The 20054-nt window shown below is 40.0% G+C and overlaps 1 protein-coding gene across 1 annotated transcript in view; it reads right to left on the bottom strand.

Annotated features, from left to right (window-relative positions):
* The window catches only part of FBXL4 (F-box and leucine rich repeat protein 4), a 267402-nt gene that overhangs the window by 137789 nt on the left and 109559 nt on the right, over positions 1–20054 (bottom strand). Inside the window, exon 4 of the mRNA XM_086926627.1 lies at positions 9944–10289. Within this exon, the coding sequence (XP_086782753.1) occupies positions 9944–10289 (346 nt within the window). The remainder of the gene's footprint in view (positions 1–9943; positions 10290–20054) is intronic.

Genomic DNA, 20054 nt, shown 5'->3' with positions numbered 1-20054 from the left:
AGAACCAGCAATCTCGACGCCGACGGACGTCGCCGAATCCAGCTCGACGCAGTGGGTAACGGCCCCAGTGTCCCGCTTCCTCGACGACCGGCCGCCGGGCCCAACCGACGCCAGCAGCAACGCCAGTGAGTGGGAGTACGGCTCTAGCTCCAAGGGACCTCGTGTCTGCACCGCTGCTGATCGCATCAACTGTGTGCCCTGTCGACGCCGCTGATCATCGACACCGAAGACGCGACGCCGAATTGCTCGACGCCGCTGATCATCGTGTGCTTCATTTTCCTAAAGGTACTGTGTTGCTGGGGGTCCGTGTGACTCCGGGCTCGACGTAGCGCTCCTCGCGGTCGACGCCGAACCTTTAGAATAACTTTGCCTCGACGTCGTGTAGCCCCTGTGTGGGTTACCCTGTTGCTAAGAACTGTATTGCCAAGAAGAAGATTTGCTTTGATACTAAAGACTTTTGTGCTAAAGAAGAACCTACCTTTGAACTATCCCTTTTTCCTTCCCAGAGTATTTATTAAGATTGTGTACATTTTTGTCGTTATTTGGTCTTGTGCTAAGCCTTATATAAAAATACTTATTTTTATAATACTACTGTGTCGTGTCCATTTGTAGTGTATTCACTTTGTTACTGCATGTGGTCATAAATGCTTAACACACAGCCTCTGAGATAAGCCTGTCTGCTCTGCCAAGCTACCAAGGGGGTGAGCAGGGGTTATCGAAGGGTCTGATCCCCTTGCCCTGACTAGAAAAGGTGTGTCCCTATTTGTCAGAAGTGTATACCTCTGCCAACTAGAGACAGCCGGTTCTAACACTATGTATCTCGATATTCTATGTATCCAGGAGACACACATACCTTGGGGAAGGCGGGATTGTCTGAAGATACCGGGGTTTGACCTCATAGCTTGTTCTAAGCAAGGATCTATGATAAGAGGGGTGCCTATTCTTATGAAGCGGGGGGTAGGTTTATGTAATAGGATTTGTGAAGATCAAATGGGGAGGTGGGTTATTGCTGAATTTCTAATTAATGATAGATTATTAACGGTATGTACTGCTTATTGTTCTAACGTTGATGATCCAGAGGTGTTTCAGTTCCTAAATGTTGAGTTAGCATTGTGGCCTAGCCCACACTTGTTTTGTGGGGATACAAACATCAATATTCCAAGTGATTTCGATTTTGTTAATAATGCCAACTTTTGTGGTAGGAAGCGGAAAGTTTTCAAAGCACTTCAGACCTTACTCCAGGAGCACAGAATTACAGACCTATGGTTCCTACATAATAAATTGGATGAGGGATACACTTATTATTCGGCTCCACATAATAAATATGTTAGGTTAGATTATGTTTTTATTTCAGAGCAGGTGGCAGCTGCTTCTTCTGTTTTCTCTCCTCCAAGGATCTTATCGGACCATAATCCATTGATAGCAGAATGTGCATGGCCACGGATTAGAAAACCTCCACGTGAGTGGACGTTTGAAAGAAAATTGCTGTTAGATGAGGCTTACTGTACCCATATTAGGGAGTGGTTAATTGAATTTTTTAAACATTAATGGGGTACTGCCTCTGATCAGATTGCTTGGGACACCCTGAAAGCAGGGGTGCGGGGAGAAACGAAAAGTTTTTCCTCCCATAAGTGGAAGGTAGAGCAAGAGACGATTAAGAGCTGTGTGAAGGAGTTAAGAGATGCTGAAATAGAACTCGCTGGTAAAATCAAGCAAGGCCATAACACTGAATCTTGCCAACAGGAAATCGCAATCATGAAAGCCAGACTTCTGGAGTTTTTTGGACAGGATCTTGCCGCAAAATATCTCCAATATCGCGCAAAGATCTTTGAGTTTGGGGAGAATTCTGGTAAGGTCCTCTCCAAGAGGCTCCAGCAGCAAAGCGTACAGAGTCTGGTTGTAAAAATCCAAGATCAAATGGGGATAGTTCATGATACACAGGAAGTTGTAAATGGTGTGTTCCTAAACTACTACACTAATCTGTATAGTGAAAATATCTCGAGCCCTTCTATAGAGAAGGAAATTGAGGTCTTTTTATTGGGAATTGACACCGCTAAGTTATCTGAAGAGCAGAGCAAATTGTTCATCAATTCCTTTTCAATGGGATGAGGTAGAACTCGCAGTGAAGTCCTTAGCGAATTGCAAAGCTTGCAGTCCAGATGCTCTGCCTCTGAGTTTTTTAAGACATTTTTGGAGGAAACTCGGATTGACTTGCTTAATGTGCTCAGAGCTGCGCAGAAGGGTATTGTTCCTGAATCTTGGAAAAACACTACTATAGTCCTGTTTAAGAAGAAAGGCAAGCCCGAGCTTTCACCCTCATCTTTTCGACCCATATCATTAATAAACAGCGATTCAAAAATGGATTCTAAAATTTTGGGAGTCAGATTAGCTCGAGTAATCACTCCTTTGGTCTCGCTACGCCAGCACAGTTTTATCCCTGGGCGTGACACATCAGACCATGTTAGACGGGTCATAGCTCTTTTGGATTGGGCTCAGGTCACAGCTTCTCCCCTCGGGGTGATCCTGTTGGACGCCGAGAAGGCGTTCGACAGGGTCTCCTGGGGGTTCTTGTGGGCCGTGCTTCAGTGGAAGGGATTCAGCATAGAATTTATTCAAGCAATTCGGGCCTTATATTCTTTCCCAAAAGCTGTACTCCGTATTTCTGGGCAAAAGACTCGCTCCTTTGTTATAAGTAGGGGCGCCCGAAAAGGGTGTCCTTGTTCACCCCTTTTATTTGCCCATTACATTGATCCGTTCTTGAGTAAGATAGAGGGCAACCAGGACATAATGCCAATTAGGGCTGGCGGAACGATGTATTCCACTCTAGCGTATGCAGACTATATAGTTGTTTTAACAGCAGATGTTTCTTCTGCATTTAAAGCACTTAAGTCCATGGCTGAGTGCTTCGGAGTAGTGTCAGGGTACAAATTAAACGCAGCTAAAACCCAAGTAATTCAGACACCCGATATGCCAAGATCTGATGCCCCGGTTGTAACAGAAGCAATATATCTTGGGGTATGCATAACTGCCAAAGTAGAAGCTATTCGGATTTAAATATTCTTCCGGTGGTAGAGGCAGTTAATATCAAATTAGAACGATTAGACCACCTTCATCTTTCTTTATATGGTCGATGCAGTGTTTTTAAAATGGTTGTTCTTCCGAAGTTTTTATATTTGTTCAGGTCGATCCCCCTGGAATTAACACAAAGCAGTCTTAGCAAGGCAGATAGGATATGTAATCGATTTTTGTGGGGATATAGGCGGTCTCGCCGTGCAGCTAAGTTAATGTGCCTTCTCCGGGCTTTGGGTGGTTGGTCAGTACCAAATCTTTTATTTTATTATTGGACAGCTATGGTTCAGACTCTGGGCGTACCATTGCTTGTAGATAAGGCAGTTGTTCCTTTATGTAATCGGCCAACTATTTTTGAGATTGGTCTAGGTGCTGAGGCAAAGGTTATTTTACTGGAAGTAATTGAACCAAGCTATTATAAGAGAACATGGTTCAAGGTTATAATGGCTATGGCTGCTATTTGGCGGAAAATTAGGCGAAAGCTATGTATTCCCAATTTGAATATCTTTACTTCCTTTAAAGCTGTTCAGCTTTTGCCTGGCATATTCCAGGATCAAAAGATGATCAGATGGCAAGCGCTTGGGGCTCAGGTTATAGGGGATTTAGTTAAGGATGGTCAACTTCTCTCATATGTCGCTTTGAAGGATAAATTCAAGTTTTCACCACGGGATTTTTTCAAATATCTTCAGATACAAAGTTTTATACATAAATCACTAAGGGGCACACCTTCTTTATTAGGCAAACTTCCTGTTATAGAATTAATCAAAAAAAGAAGTAAAATAGGTGTGTTGTATCAATATTTATTATCCATTCTCCCTGATGATCTATTAGTACAGGGTGCCAAGTGGGATGCCAAGTTTGGGAAGATGGGCACGGATTTAACACCAGCTTTGGAATTCGCTAGCGAGGTTTTGGTTTCTGGGACTCTCAGAACTCAAAGTTATATGGCAATGTTAGACCTATATTATACGCCTGCTAAGATTGCAAAATGGGGCAGGGGAAAGGGGTATTCTTGTGCAAGGGGTGGTTTGTATGCGGCTGACTCATCTACATGTTTTACACTTGTCCATCTCTTGCTGGTTTTTTGGCAGATGTCAAGCGTTTTATTAATTCCACGCTTAAGATTAATTGCAGTCTGTCACCAAAACTGGTGATACTTGGAGTGAATGAGGGGACTAATGAAGAAGCGAACTCACGTTACATATTAGCCTTTTTGTTTATAGCCATGTCTCAGATTCGGCTCTGCATAACCTCACAATGGTTGTCCCCCGAAGCTCCTTCTTTCATGAACTGGCGAGCTAGATTACTAGCTATCCATAGGCTTGAAATGTCAGTTTTTTCTTTAAAGGGTAGAAGGAGGAGGGAGATAGCATATAGGATATGGGCACTGGTGGAAGATTGGATTAATTAACTGTTCGAGAAACAGTAATTATAGGATTAGTAATTTGCTCCCCATCCATGTCTATGTGCAATGTCCCTGTCTTATGACTAGTATTTCATCGATTTGTTTTTCTCACTATATCGCAATGAATTTGAATATGCTTTTTTCTTCTCTTCTTTTCATTTTTTGCTTAATGTATTATTGCCATGTATGCATTGTTTGAGTTTTTAACTTCTGCCAATAAAGTTTCTTATAAAAAAAAAAAAAGGAACTCCAAGTTCCTGAAGGCCCCAATCACCTGCGGCGTCAGACAGAGTTCTATCCTGTCCTCAATGATCTTCAACCTCTACATGGAATTATTTGGGACTCCACTCATAAACAGCAGCATCAAAATTCAGAAATGTGCTGACTATGTAGAACTCATTGAAAGTGTCCTTTGCTGTAGACATGCTACACCTCAAGCACTGCTTTCACATCATCCAAATATAGATGGCTAGCACCTACCCCAAGCTCAAACACACCAAGATAGAATTTCAGTTAGTTGCAAACAACAAAAATTAAATAGTCCAAATCTTGCCCAGTGACATGAACCTTGTTGCCTTCAAATCCCAACTTTCACCCAGTGCAGAGTAACATGGATTTATCCAGGACATCAATCTTACCCTTACGGAAAAACACTGCCATGAAAACAAAGACATGTCTGTGTACTAAAGAAAGTGAACCTTTCCTTCCACAAAGCACCTTCATAACTGCTGTGGAACTTCTTGTACTTTCACATCTGGAATACCACATAAGGAATAGATAATAGTGACTTAGCAGGCACATGGCATTCGACATAAGGAGAATGAGACTTCCTAAAGCAAAAAGCTTGAGGCCCAGGGCCTTTCATCCTTTTGTTTCCTATTTGAACGGGACGTAGGGAAGACCTTTGGGTTTAGTTTAGAGGAAGAAGCCTGAACAACCACGTTGTCTGGCAATGAGTGTTAAGGCAAGAATTTCATGTAACCAAAAACAGGTTAGTGGCGTCAATTTGTCTATGGACTACTGGGTCCGAAAAGGACTTCTCTCAGGGAGCCAAGACATGTTCCAGTAAATCCTCATTGATTGAGAGCAAGGAATTGGCTGATGAGGAACTTTCACTGATGAAGCACTGAAATAGAGCTGTAAATTGTTTTGATGAGGTGCAGAAAACAAAGTTAGAGCACAAGTTGGGGCGTATTCTCTGCCAGAAATGTCATGTATAGTAGAGTTGTGGCAGCAGCAGCAGCAAAGTGCCACCTGGTGGTGCAGAGAAGGTACTGCTGAGGAAAAGCTGGTGAATTCTTTGAAGGTGAGGAATCTGTGGAAAGGGTCGTCCATTAGAAAGAAAACAACATTCCCAAAGAGGCGGTTCTATGTGGATAGGGAAGATGGGTCAGGTAGAGAAAAAATTCAGTGCTGATGATAAACTGAAATCAGAGTTGAAATGGTGAGGTTCTATCACAAATCTGACCTAGATTCCTGAGTTACAAGAGCTAAAGCAAAAAATGAGGGATGTTTTTTTCAACCATTTTCTACCACTTTGAGGAAATAAGGATCAATGCCATTGGTTCTGAATAATGTGGATAAAAAAGATCCGTACCCCTGAACTTGGAGCAGATTACTGAATACACAAAATGGAATACCCCTGTGTGGGCACCGAACCCGAATATTCGAGGGAACCCAAATATTTGTATACACTCTAAGGTTTTACATTGGCAGCACAGTGCTTCCAGTCAAGTTGATCTAGCAGTTATAGACACTACCCTCTTTCCGTAATCCCATCAAATTAGCAGAGTATGAAACAACAAAACTACAAATTCAGCATGGCATGATCATGGTTAGCTCACTTTGGGCAAATCATAATAAACAGCATCACTCATATTAATTCTTAGTACTAACCCATTTCTCAAGGAAAGGAAAATTTCCCTTCGCTCCTTCAGCTACATTAGTGGGGGGATGTGGAAATACAGTGCAAAACATTTCTAGGCAAACTAATTTACAAATAACATCTTCAGCAAGCCTACATTGGAGATTCAAGCGGAAGCCCTTCAAAGTGATACATAGGGAAAACAAAAAAAGTTTCATTCATAAGACACTTTCTCACCAGTGGTACAATTGACGTCCCACCTGCCATGTCCGCGGAAATTGTGAGGAGAGAAGCTTTGACAGGGAGGAAGGAGCAGGTATACAAGGAAACAGAAAACAGCATCCATTTCTAATAAAATTGTATCTCACTCGAAAATGTGAAATGACTAAATTATGTTTAAAGACACCCTTGAGCTACTTTTGCTTGTGGATCAATTCACAATATTACCATTTAATAAATTACGACCATATACAGCCTAAAATTAGAGATTTGCACAAATAATTTGTCACACAGTTTAGCTAATTTGAATAAGCTTCTACAACCTGCAATCCCCAGGTCTTTGATGAGATTTATTTCTCATATTCAACTACTATTTATAAGAGAAGAGGAGCGAAACAGACCATGTAAAGCTAAACTATCAGTAGAGAGAACGTGAATCCGCTACAGACTGTGGTGTGCAATGGTTTCTGTATATTGGTTGGGATCATGCCCCAGCCTAGCATCAAAATAAACGTGGTCAGCCTCCTGCTATGGACAGAAGACCACTTTCCCATTCTACATCTGTGCCTACTCATTAGAATCCATCACTTTCTTCATGCTGGTGAGTCTTTAAGGAACAAAAAGTACTACTCTTTGTTACATATAAAGATTTGTGTATTGTGTACAAAAAACTCACATTCGAAATCTATAAGCTAGTGATTTTTAAGGGATGAATACATTTTTTGAGTTAAAATGAAACCTAGTTGTCTATATTGTTGCCTTTATCACATAAGCCATCTCAGAATGCCAAGAAATGTCTTTAGTTGTACAGAGCAAAATATAGTAATTGAGTCCTCCTCTTAGTTTAAATTATGCGATTTTGAGTGAATTTTTATTCTTTTCCACAGCTATTACAATCTGAAATGGAGATGTGTACATTTTTTGTTATGTTAGTACAATCGGCTAGACCAGAAAGAAGTGATATATGAGCCCTGTGGTTCAATATACAGCATAACACTTCCAATTACAGATACAAATCCTCTCAACAATTACAGATTGCAGCCAGTGTAAACTTTCAGCTAGTTACAGAATGTAACAATCGTCTGGCTTAGGAGACAGTCACAAAATTATATTTTTTGCCTGCGTGAATACAATGTGGATACTTTTGGGTTTATATGTTAGTAGATCTTTGATGTCCGCTTAACTGATCTTTGCATCAATTTTTCCATGGCCTTTTTCCATAAAACTATTTCAAAGCGGCATTTAGCTTCAAAGACCCGTTCCAAAAGTTTTTATTGAGTTTTAAGTTTTTGAGTTCTAAAGTCATGCAAAGACAGACAAATATAAGATAATATAGCATGACAATGTTCAGCGCAGTAAAACACTGGGCATTGCACAAGAGAAATAACACATAACCATATATATAATTCCATTCTTCGGAAACATAATATAACTGTGATATGTAATTAAGCCTTAAAGACTATGCAAGACTTTAGATATACAGGTTGAGCCTCGATGGCACCCATACCCAAACTGTCTTAAGGACGCAGACAGACAGGAGAAGAGAGTACCAAGCAAGGGAGGCAGGAGAAAAAAAGAAAAAAGAAGGGAGACAGTCAGTGGCTGGTTAAACCGATCTGGAACACAGGCCTTATCCAAGGTTGAAGATCTACTATAATTTACTGTGATCAACCGTGAGTTGTGAATAAAACAGTCCAAGGTTCTCCATATCCGTTGCAAGGTGATAGGGTTTCCCACAGCCTAAGTTTGATCTGAATAAGGGCTTCTGAGGTATGTGACTCATGCCCACCATGTATGATAGGAAACATTATTGGCCTTCCAATCTGGAAGGATAACTGAGTGCAATGGTGATAAATAAATCACGCAGAGTAAAATCCAGATTTGACAGAGGTAGTGGTGTTTCTAGTGCATATGGGCCAAGTATGACTGAAGGGAAGTCCAGAGAGATAGATGTATTCAATATTCTACCTAGTTAGGCAGGATTATCAGTCCAATAAGAGGTAAGCAATGTACAAGAGAAGAACATATGTTCCAGGTTGCCACGCTCTGTTTTCTATGAGCAGAAACAGTCTGAGTTCCTAAGTTTTAGTTTTGAAAGCTTTCTTGAGATCCAGTAAGGATAGTGTGCAGCAAAAAATGTTGTTCTTCCTAATGCAGGGGCAAGTTTTCCAGAGAATACATTTTAAGCCAGGAGTCTTCAGCCTCAAAGCTTTAAGCAAGAGAAAGTGCTTTCAAAACTCACTTTCCATACTTCTGCCTGGCATGTACCTCGCAAACGAATGAAGCTACCCGTCAATGATCTAACTCAAAATTAACAGTGGTCCAGAAATCCAATGCTCCATAGTAACAGTCTGGGTCCCTGACGTATTGCTGCAAGCAGTTTGGCAGTATCCCTGCATTACCTATTTGTTTATGGTGGACAGGGATCTGTAGAGTCACCTTCAAACTGATGTTGGAGCATTTTTAGGTCTCACCTACCACTGTCTGTTTGCAAAAATAGCTATTATCAGTTTACCATGGGTTTGTAGTCCACTCAATGCTGATCACTGGTTGGCTTTCTCACTTTGATTTGCTTTCTTTTTATTTGCTAGCTTGTATGGGATTTCCTTTTTCTTCTTGTGTCTTCCCTGTCCCTGGAGCTTGACCTCATTAGTTGCATCCTTCCACCGCTTTCATTTCAAGCACTACTATTTTCTTTTTTTGTTAGGCACTCTAAGAGAATGCATGTATGTCTAGCTGATTCTATTGTGTACTTCTGCACACATTTGTATGTATGCAGGTAAGCGATGCAGATGATCAAGCCGCTTTTGATCTAAAGATTAAACATACAAACATTGGGAGCACAAACGTAGAGTTTATAGCTTTAGTGTTTTGAAGCTATATTTTCTCAGCAATCCTGCAGACCCCTTTTCTGCCTTTTTCAAGACCTTCATCTCACTGTAAGAGGTGTGCTGGGACTAAGAACCCTATCCATTTTCCTGCACCTACATCCACAAAGTGCAGAAAAAGTACTCCCATGAATGAGCTTGATGAAGGCTGTTCCGCACACAGCATTATGCAGAGGGTGCTGAAGTAAAAAGAGCGTGGACGAAGATGTGCACAATGTGGCTGAAAGAGGGCAGAATCTGGTTGTTCAAAAAGTGGTAAAGGGCATGAATAGCATTCAGAACATAACATGAGGTTCTTTCTTACTAGTATAGAAGATGACAAGCTCCAATAGTTGGAGACCACATTTAGCCACTCAATAATTAGCTGAAGCTAAGAATTGAAAGCACTAGTGAATGGGCAGGATGCCATTGGCAATGTAGTAATTAAACTAAGCGTACTTGAAGCTGTAAAAAGAAACAAAACGAAACAGGTTTAGTCTTTCATGGTTATATTCTTACCTCATAAGGAAGTTTATCAAAATATCCATTATTCGGCCATTCTTTCAAATATGTACTTCCAAATTGTCTGCTCAGGTTTTCCACTTCACCACCATCCTTATCATCAAAGTCCTCCTCATCCAAGTCACTCATATCAATAGCCGCTTTCTTAAATGAAAGCATAGGCCTCTCTTTGACACCATGTAGTTCTACAGCATCCAGTTCAGTGTAGTATTCAAGAAGAGAACTGTTGATTTCCAGTCGGATAAGGTTAGTTGGAAAACTAATTTCTTTGATACAAGGTGTGAACTGGCGAGCCTGAGGAGAGCTTATCTTCACGGGTTTTCCAGACCACATTGTTTCCCACCTACGAAAGACAGAAATGCATCAGTCCAGCCACAAAAAGATTATCTCAAGTAGATGTGTTTTTTATACGCCAGGACTGTATATAACCAACCACCACACTTAGAACCTTTTTTTTTATTCATAACATGTAATGTACCTGTAGAAAGATTTCTAGAAACCAATATTTGTAATGCACATTTGTAGTGGCAAAAGGGTCAAGTCACAACAAAAAGAAACAATTACAGTTGTCTACTGTGCTATATACATTAAACATAATTAACAAATAAGAAACTGTATTCAGGATAGGCAATTTATAACTTTAAGCTCCAACAGAACTTACTTGTTCTAATGTCTATATTTTAATATTTTCCAAACTGTTGCCCATTAATGCAACCAGTTTTATTTAATTGCTAAGGAGGCTTCAATGTACTCATGAAGAGTTAAGGGAAATACATAATTACCACAGATTTGAGGATAATTAACCTAAAAAAGTTATCTAAAATGTAAACTTTACTGCACTCGTATGTGGGAAACATTGTCCAGCATGGTCAACTCACAACCTCCTGCCCAGATACCCGCGAAACCCTACCCTCAAATTGTAGGCGGTGTTGAATCTCAGTCATTTATGTTGGCTTTTCACAGTGAGTTGGTAGGTCAAGGCCGTAACTAAAAATAGGAGGGTGGCTGTTATGATCAGCAGATGTGCTAAAGGCACAAGGTAGACATGGTTATTTCATTTGAGCCACTCAGAAATGAAATGGGTCCTAGTGTCCAAGCCATATGCCAGTCAATCTGCCAACCTTCCTACGGAGGAAATACTATATAGAAACTTTGATACCATGGCCAGATAATAGCCATCCACCTAAGGGCTACTGCAGAGACTACCCAGATGTTAAACATCACAACACAATTACATTTACCCATTTCAACACCATATGGAAATATACCAAATTGTTCTATACCCCTCCAGCCCACTGTGTGTTTTTGTTCATTTTATTTTGTCCTCTTGTCCCCAGATATGGATAATCTCCCTTTGAGAGAGTCTGACAATGAAAAATCTCTAAAAGCACAAGCACACTACCAAATAAAGTGGCCCAATGCGAACGTCTCGCCCACTTCTTTGATATGATTGTAATCACATATATCTGTATATATATATATATATATATATACACATCATGTGTCATGTGATCAAGCGCTCTGGGTAGCGCGAAACGCGTCATGGCGATTTTCTGCACTAAACAATAAAAATCTCACCGCACAAAATTTGGGTCTGGAATTCTTGGAGTCTTCAGGAGATCGGAGCCTTTGGAATATATATATATATATATATATATATATATATATATATATATATATATATATATATACATATATATATACACACACACACACATATATATATATATATATATACATATACATATACATATATATATATGATCCCATTATGAAAAAACTGTAACAACCAAACCATCTATCACCTATAGACGTTGCCAGTCCCTTAGTGATCACTTGACCAACAGCCATTTCGAGGAACCCGCTAGGGCTCTGAAATCTAAACCCATTAACGGTTTCTTTCCGTGCATGCAATGCAAAGCATGCAAATACAGCAAAAAGCGGACAAAATATGAGGGGAGACCAAATGGAACACGACCCATGAGAGAGATTACAAAGTTCCTGAATTGCAACTCGTAATTTGTGATCTATTGTCTGGTATGCCCGTGCTCCAAAAGATATGTCGGCAGTACAATCAATCCGGCCAAAAAACGCATCTTGGAGCACATGCGTGCCATCACAAATAGAGACGAAAACTATCCGGTGGCACGCCACTTTGAGACCCACCACAAAAGCAATAGCAATAGGGATCTATTGTCTTTTTACCTGATTGACCAACTGGGCAAAAAAGATCACAGTGGGGACAGAGTAAGATCACTAAGGGCGTTAGAATCCAGATATATAATTGATCTTCAAAGTATGCAGCCGAAGGGGCTGAATAATGATGAGGAACTCTGGGTCCATTTAGAGTAAATCACTCACCCCTCAAGTAAATATCATGTATTACAACGAAGTCCAGCAATAAGAATATTCAGAATTCTTTCCTGCCAAAAGAACTGATCTGGGTTCACTAATTTATGGTATATAGAATGGGCTCTATACTCGACAAAACAGGGGACTCAAGACTAGTAAGCCAAGCCCATACAGGGCGAGACTAAAGCAAAGTATAGGAACGCACAGAGACATATAAATTCCAATAATCACTGATATATTATCAAATGATGTCTGTGTGCCATAACATCTTATTGTAATGTATGAGAGACTTTGTGTAAGAAATGAACCGTTATTTCACATTTTTAACAATGCACGAGCACTTTACTGTCACCATTTTCCCCATGTAAATACTGTTTTATCGTGTATAGATGAAATGTATAAATTGCACATTACAAGATGGCCGACGTTAAGACCTTGGCGAGCTTTTAGTCCTTTTTTTATGTTTAAGGAGGGAGGGGAATATAATGTACGAAAAAATGGCTGACACTGACGAAGCCTAACGGGTGAAACGCGTATGTCAAGGGGGCAGGGGTTCTGCCAAATAAATCATCTTAGATAAAGAAACTGACTTGGAGTGCCATCTATTTTTCACCGGACGAATTTGGAGTGAGTGGCGAATATATATATATATATATATATATACATACACACATATATATCCATATATATCCATATCCATATATATCCATATATATATATATATATATATATATATATATATATATATATATATATATATATATACATACACATACATACACACACACATATATATATATATGGCGATCGCCAGTAGGTAGTTATAGTTAGGATTTTTTCAATGCAAAATCTCAACATTCTATTGGGAATAACTTTGGCGCCGGTTGAGGAATCTGCCTGAAAATTTCCATTTCCTCAAATTTGCCTCGCGGCGCTTCGGTCCTTCCCTGAAAGTTTGGGGGGGATTCGTCAAGCGGGGGCAAAGATAAAAGGGAGGTCCCAAAACGTGTTTCCCCATGTTAATTTCCATATAAGAGAATCCCGACCGCTTCTCGCTGCGGTCTAAATGGGCGTAGACCTCCTCTCCACCATTCAATCAATTAGATGTTAAATCATCGAAGCCACAACACCGATCAAAGTGCAAGCAGTGCAATATTTATTTTCAAAGTGTGTCAGAGCAAGTGCCCTCCCTGACGCGTTTCGCTCTGCGAACGGAGCTTGGTCACATGACGCATCAGGAGTAGGCAAAGCATTAAATGGGAATTAAAAGCCCAAGCGCCTAAAGAAACAGGACGCATGGGTAAAATGAGGTAGCAAACAAGCAATACAGCGTAAAAATGAGGCAATTAAAGATCAGATATCTTAAATGATTTGAAGACATAATTAAAGCATAGTGCTTATGAGTGAAAAGGCAAAACAAATCAGTTTAAACAGTATTGACTTGGTTAAATCCATTTAAGTTGAAAAAAACTGTTTATACTAACATTGTAATATGGTAAGATTGTGGATTATAACTAATGACATTTACAATCCATATCAAATTTGCACGTAAAAATAATCTAAACACATAATTTGCAAGTGCAAAATATAGCTATATAACCATGCAACACTAGCCTTCACAAAAACAGTATAAATGATCACCTCTTGCATGTCAATGTCTCAAAGTGCTTGAATGCTAAAGTGCAAGTGCTTGAAAACAGTGATCATCACATTCAGATTTATATATATATATATATATATATATATATCCTACTGGCGATAGCCAGTAGGTATATATAGTTAGGACCTAGTTACCATAGGTAATGCTGAACATTCTATTGGGAATAACTTTGGCGCCGATTGAGGGATCTACCTGTAATTTTCCTTAAATTTGCCTCGCTGCGCTCCACTCCTCCCCTGAAAGTTTCGGGGGGATTCGTCAAGCCGGGGCATAGAAAAAAGGGGGTCCCAAAACGTGTTTTCCCCATGTTAAGTTCCATAGGGACATTCTGACAAGGCTACAGCTCGAACGGCTGAACGGAATTACACCAGATTTGGCAAAATGGTAGGGATTGGTATGGAGCAGTGCCTTTTGTATGTTTGGTGTAAATCCCTCCAGTAGTTTATGAGAAAATTGAATGTGAAATTGAGTCCAATGCAATTTTCCATAGGACCTTTAGACACAGCTACAGCCTGAACGGCTGAATGGAATTACTGCAAACTTGGCAAAATGGTAGAGCCTGGTATGCAGAAGTGCCTTTTGTATATTTGGTGAAAATCCCTTCAGTAATAGTTGAGAAAATCGACTTTTTTCAAATTATATATCTTTAGGCGGGACACGGTGTGCGCCCGTGCGCGCACCGTCCTTGCACTGCCTTGCACATGCTCGGACCTTAGCGTGCTCGAGCTGCATGCAGATTGGCTGCCAATGTCTGTCAGCACTCCAAAACAGAAATTGTTGGCAGCCATCTTGTGCCTCGGTAGACTGAGGCACAGAAGAGCAGAAAAACAAACGTGTTGAACTCAAAAAGGGGGCAGGGTAGAAGTACCCTGACCCCCTAGGCCTGCTCAGGGGGTCCCACAAGCCCAAATTTTTTTTTCTTTTTTTTTGAAAAATCGCGGGGTCATCATTGATGTCATTTGAGATGTCATCAGTGATGTCACTGACCAAGTCATGAATGACGTAATATGTGACATCATCAGCAGTGGATTGCGGGTGCGCGAAATATAGTTAGTACAACTAACTATATAGGAGCAATTTCACTGTTTTTTTAAATGCTAATTCCTAACTATATAAGGCCTCAAACCTATGTTTTTTTCAGTGAAATATATATATATATATATATATATATATATATATATATATATATATATATATATATATTACCTACTGGCGGTCGCCAGTAGGTAGTTATAGTTAGGATTTTTTTCAATGCAAAATCTCATCATTCTATTGGGAATAACTTTGGCGCCGGTTGAGGAATCTGCCTGAAAATGTCCATTTCCTCAAATTTGCCTCGCGGCGCTTCGGTCCTTCCCTGAAAGTTTGGGGGGGATTCGTCAAGCAGGGGCCAAGATAAAAGGGAGGTCCCAAAACGTGTTTCCCCATGTTAATTTCCATAGGGCGGTCGACCTCACTTTTAGCCCGAACGGCTGAATGGATTTCCACCAAACTTGGCAAAATTGTAGGGACTGGTGCCTGATGTGCGTTTGCTATGTCTCAAGATATATGCTCCAGTGGTTTTTAAGAAAATTAACTTTGAAAAAATGTATATTGGGCTATATATATGTTAGAGCCCAAATGTAGCCCAATGTAGCCCAAAGATGGCCACCAGAGACAAAAAAAAACAAATGTAGCCCAAATATCAGCCAGATGTAGCCCAACTATAGCCCAATGACAGAATGTCCCAGAGTGTTCTAAAGAACAACTAGAGCGCTAACCTTCTTACTTATGACAAAAGTATGGCACACCTGAAGTCATCTTGATTGGAATAAAGTGTTACCACTTAAAACATTTAATTTGCAAAGGAACAAAATGAGGGGGTTCATTTTGCCATAGAAATTATGATTAGTGCTGAAGAAAGAAAAATTAGGGCACATTTTGAGTGACTTCTCAAATCCTCTTATATTTCATTAAAAAAATTCTGATATGCAGTCTCCCAAGATGGCCACCAGAGACAAAAGAGCCCAAATGTAGCCCAAATATCAGACAGATGTAGCCCAACTATAGCTCAATGACAGAATGTCCCAGAGTGTTCTAAAGAACAACTAGAACACTAACAGTCAAAATGAGGGGTTTCATTTTGCCATAGAAATTTTATATATATATATATATATATATATATATATATATATATATATATATATATATATATATATATTCACTGAAAAAAACATAGGTTTCACACCAGTTATAGTTACCTGTAAATTTTAGTGACATAAAACCATTGAAATTCCACGTTATAGTTAGTTGGACTCACTATAACTTGCGCGCCTGCAATGCACTGCTGATGACGTCACATATTACATCACTCATGACATGGTCAGTGACATCACTGATGACACCATCCAGCGAATGTGTGTTTTTCTGAAAAATAAATGTTTTATATATGTATATGTAAATGTCGATGGAAGAATAAATGTTTAAATAAGTGTCTTAATGGATGTTTTTAAAAAAAAAATTGATTGGTTAACTGGCTTATTAAGTGTATCTTAGTGAATACATATATTAGCGAGTATTGTTTAAATATTTAAATGTTTGTATCAGTGTTTCACTTTGTGTATAAGTGGCTGCATGGGTTGGTGAGTAGCTACATTTGTGTGTGTATATGTGTTATTAGATGTTTTTTTTAGTATCAGTACGAGCGTCTGTATGGTTTGGTGGGGGTGTTACTTAGCACATAGATGCATCAATGACTGACTCACTGTTTGTATGTGTTTTGAAGACAGCATATGTGCAGGACTGTATGGGTGGAAGAGTATGTATATGTGTGCGTTAGTGAGTGAATGACTGTCTCACTAGTGTCTTTATGAGTAACTACATATGTTTTAATCTAGTATACGTGAGTATTGATGTATATAAGTGAGTATATGTGAGAGTGAGAGATTGAAAGAGTTCCTGTTTAAATAAGTATGTGTTTCTATAAGTGATTGTTTAAGAGAGTAAGTATGTGTAAGTTTCCTTAGAAGTAAGGTGCTAGTGTGTATATAGCTGTATATGCAAATAAGTAGATGTTCAATAGTTTATTTGCATGTGTGAGTATGTGTGTGAGTAACTTTTGGAAGACTGTCGGTGTGTTAACGGATGTAAAGGTGTCTCACTAGATATCATAAGTGAGTATATGTATGAATGACTATATAGAACTGTTGGTGAATGAGTGGATGTGTATATAAATGGTGGAATTACAGAATTGGTTGTTGTAACTGGTATAGGTATCTCCACTTTTTTGTAAATGTTAGTTTCTTTTTTTGAATATGTGTTTCAAGGGTTACATTACACTGAAAGGAGGTCTGTCACTCTGTCACAAGGATGGAGTCATCAGTGATGTCATGAGTGATGTCACTGACCATGTCATGAGTGATGTAATATGTGACGTCATCAGCAGTGCATTGCAGGCGCGCAAATTATAGTGAGTCCAACTAACTTAACATGGAATTTCAATGGTTTTATGTCACTAAAAGTTACAGGTAACTATAACTGGTGTGAAACCTATGGTTTTTTCAGTGAATTTAATAGGTTTTTTAAATGCGAATTCCTAACTATAACTGGTGTGAAGCCTATGTTTTTTTCAGTGAATTTCATAGGTTTTTTAAATGCTAATTCCTAACTATAAGCCTCACTTTATAAGTAAGACTGTTAACGCTCTAGTTGTTCTTTAGAACACTCTGGTATATTCTATCAGTGGGCTATAGTTGGGCTACATATGGCTGATATTTGGGCTACATTTGTTTTTTTTGTCTCTGGTGGCCATCTTTGGGCTACATTGGGCTACATTTGGGCTACATTTGGGCTTTAACATATATATAGCCCAATGTAGCACAATATATATTTTTTTGAAAGTTAATTTTCGTAAAAACAACTTGAGTATAGCAAAGGCACATCGGGCTACCAGTCCCTACAATTTTTCCCATTTTTTTTTTAAATGTTTTTTTTTTTATTTATTTTTTGCCTTGGAGCGCTCCCGGTGCGCGCCCTGGTGAGCGCCCCGGAGAGCGTACTCGTTTGAAGCGCCCTGGTGCGCGAACCGGGAAGCGTCCCGTTAGCGCCAATGTCGCGAACGAAAACATGATCGTGACGTATCGCGTACGCGCTGATACGCGCGGCGTAAACGTACCCGGAAGCATTCGACGCGCTTACGCGGCGCGCCCCGGGGCGCGTAGCGTAAGCGCGTCGGGTCATGTGACCTGAAAATAACACTTGATTGGTTCACAACAGTTTTGTTTTCCAAATGATGAAAGACCCCACCTTTTTTCCTCATTTTCACTTTGTTGTTTGAGTGAAGAGGACTGTGAAAAATGGCTTCAGTAGTAGCAGCAGCAGGTGCATCTGGACCACCACCACCTCCACCACCACCACAAAGACCACCACAAGACCACATTGGTGGTCATGAAGAAGAGGAGGACGAAGAGGAGCAGGAGGAGAGGCAATATCTGCCTGAGGACACTCCCCCATACAAACCCAAAGAACATTTTATTTGGGAGTTTTTCAAAATGCCAAGGAGTACCAAAAAAGTAAATGCAGCAAAGGTGACTTGCCTGATCTGTGACCAAGAACTGTCAAGAGGGAACCCAAACAGGAAATATTTGTTTGGGAACCACACGATGATAAGGCACATGCAGAGAAAGCACCCAAACAATTACTCAAGAGCAGAAGTCAGGCAACTGAGCAAGAACCCTCCCCAACCTTCAACTTCAGGCACTTCCAACCAACCCACTCCATCGGGTGCAGAGGCTAGGGAGATGGTCCCTAATGTTCAAACTAAGTTTTCCAAATTTAAATTGGTTTGCATATATTGCAACAAAACTATATCTTATGGTGAGCAGAGCATCACTTTACTTAATCGAGCTGCAGACAACCATCACTGCAGCAAGCAACCTTAATTTTTTTCTATTTTTTTGCTCCAGTTGAGCTGTTTGCAATCCCTGTCTTTTTTTCACCCCAGAAAAACTACAAAAAATATAAAAATGTTCTGAAAATCCCCCCCCCAAAAAAATGTTCAAAAAACAAAAAAATATATAAAACAACAAAAAGAAAAAAAAAACTGTTCTTTTCAGAACTACCTCCCATTTATATAAAATGAAAATTTTTTAAACTCTGCCATTCTCTTTTTTCCCTGGTGCGCTCCCCGGTCCGCTCCCCGGTGCGCGTACCGGGCGCTCCCCCCGCGCAAATCGATGTTTTTTTTTTTTTTGCCCAGAGAGACCCTTTTATAGCCCCCACATCAAACCTAGGGGGTCAGGGGGGTCTACCCTGCCCCCTTATGGTCAATTCCCCCTTTGTTTTGGCCACCTCTTGTGTCTCGATCCTACCGAGACACAAGATGGCGGCTGCTCCGGACTGTTTCGAATGTTTACAGTCACCCAAGAACCAATCAGCTTTCTGCGCGCAAGTCGCGTGTTGCGCCCGGAGCGCTCCCCGGAGCGCGTACCGGGGCGCGCTTATAGATATATATATTTTTTTGAACCTAAATTACTCAAAATCCACTCTAGCACATATCTTGAAACATAGCAAAGGCACATCGGGCTACCAGTCCCTACAATTTTACCAAATTTGGTGTAAATCCATTCAGCCGTTCGGGCTAAAAGTGAGGTCGACCGCCCTATGGAAATTAACATGGGGAAACACGTTTTGGGACCCCCCTTTTATTTTGGCCCCCACTTGACGCATCCCCCAGCATTGAAAAAAATCCTAACTATAACCACCTACTGGCGACCACCAGTAGGTTATATATATATATATATATATATATATATTCACTGAAAAAACCATAGGTTTCACACCAGTTATAGCTAGGAATTAGCATTTAAAATACCTATTAAATTCACTGAAAAAACCATATGTTTCACACCAGTTATAGTTAGGTGGAAATTTTACTCGCATAAAACCATTGAAATTCCCACGTTATAGTTAGTTGGACTCACTATATCTTGCGCGTGCAATGCACTGCTGATGACGTCACATATTACATCACTCATGACATGGTCAGTGACATCACTCATGACATCACTGATGACATCTCAAATGAATGTGTATCTTTCTGAAAAATAAATCTTTTTT

This window comes from Lissotriton vulgaris, chromosome 6, assembly GCF_964263255.1.
Source record: "Lissotriton vulgaris chromosome 6, aLisVul1.2, whole genome shotgun sequence".
Lineage (NCBI taxonomy): Eukaryota > Metazoa > Chordata > Amphibia > Caudata > Salamandridae > Lissotriton > Lissotriton vulgaris.
The sequence above is the reverse complement of the archived record's forward strand: the minus strand, read 5'-3'. Positions and strand labels throughout refer to the sequence as shown.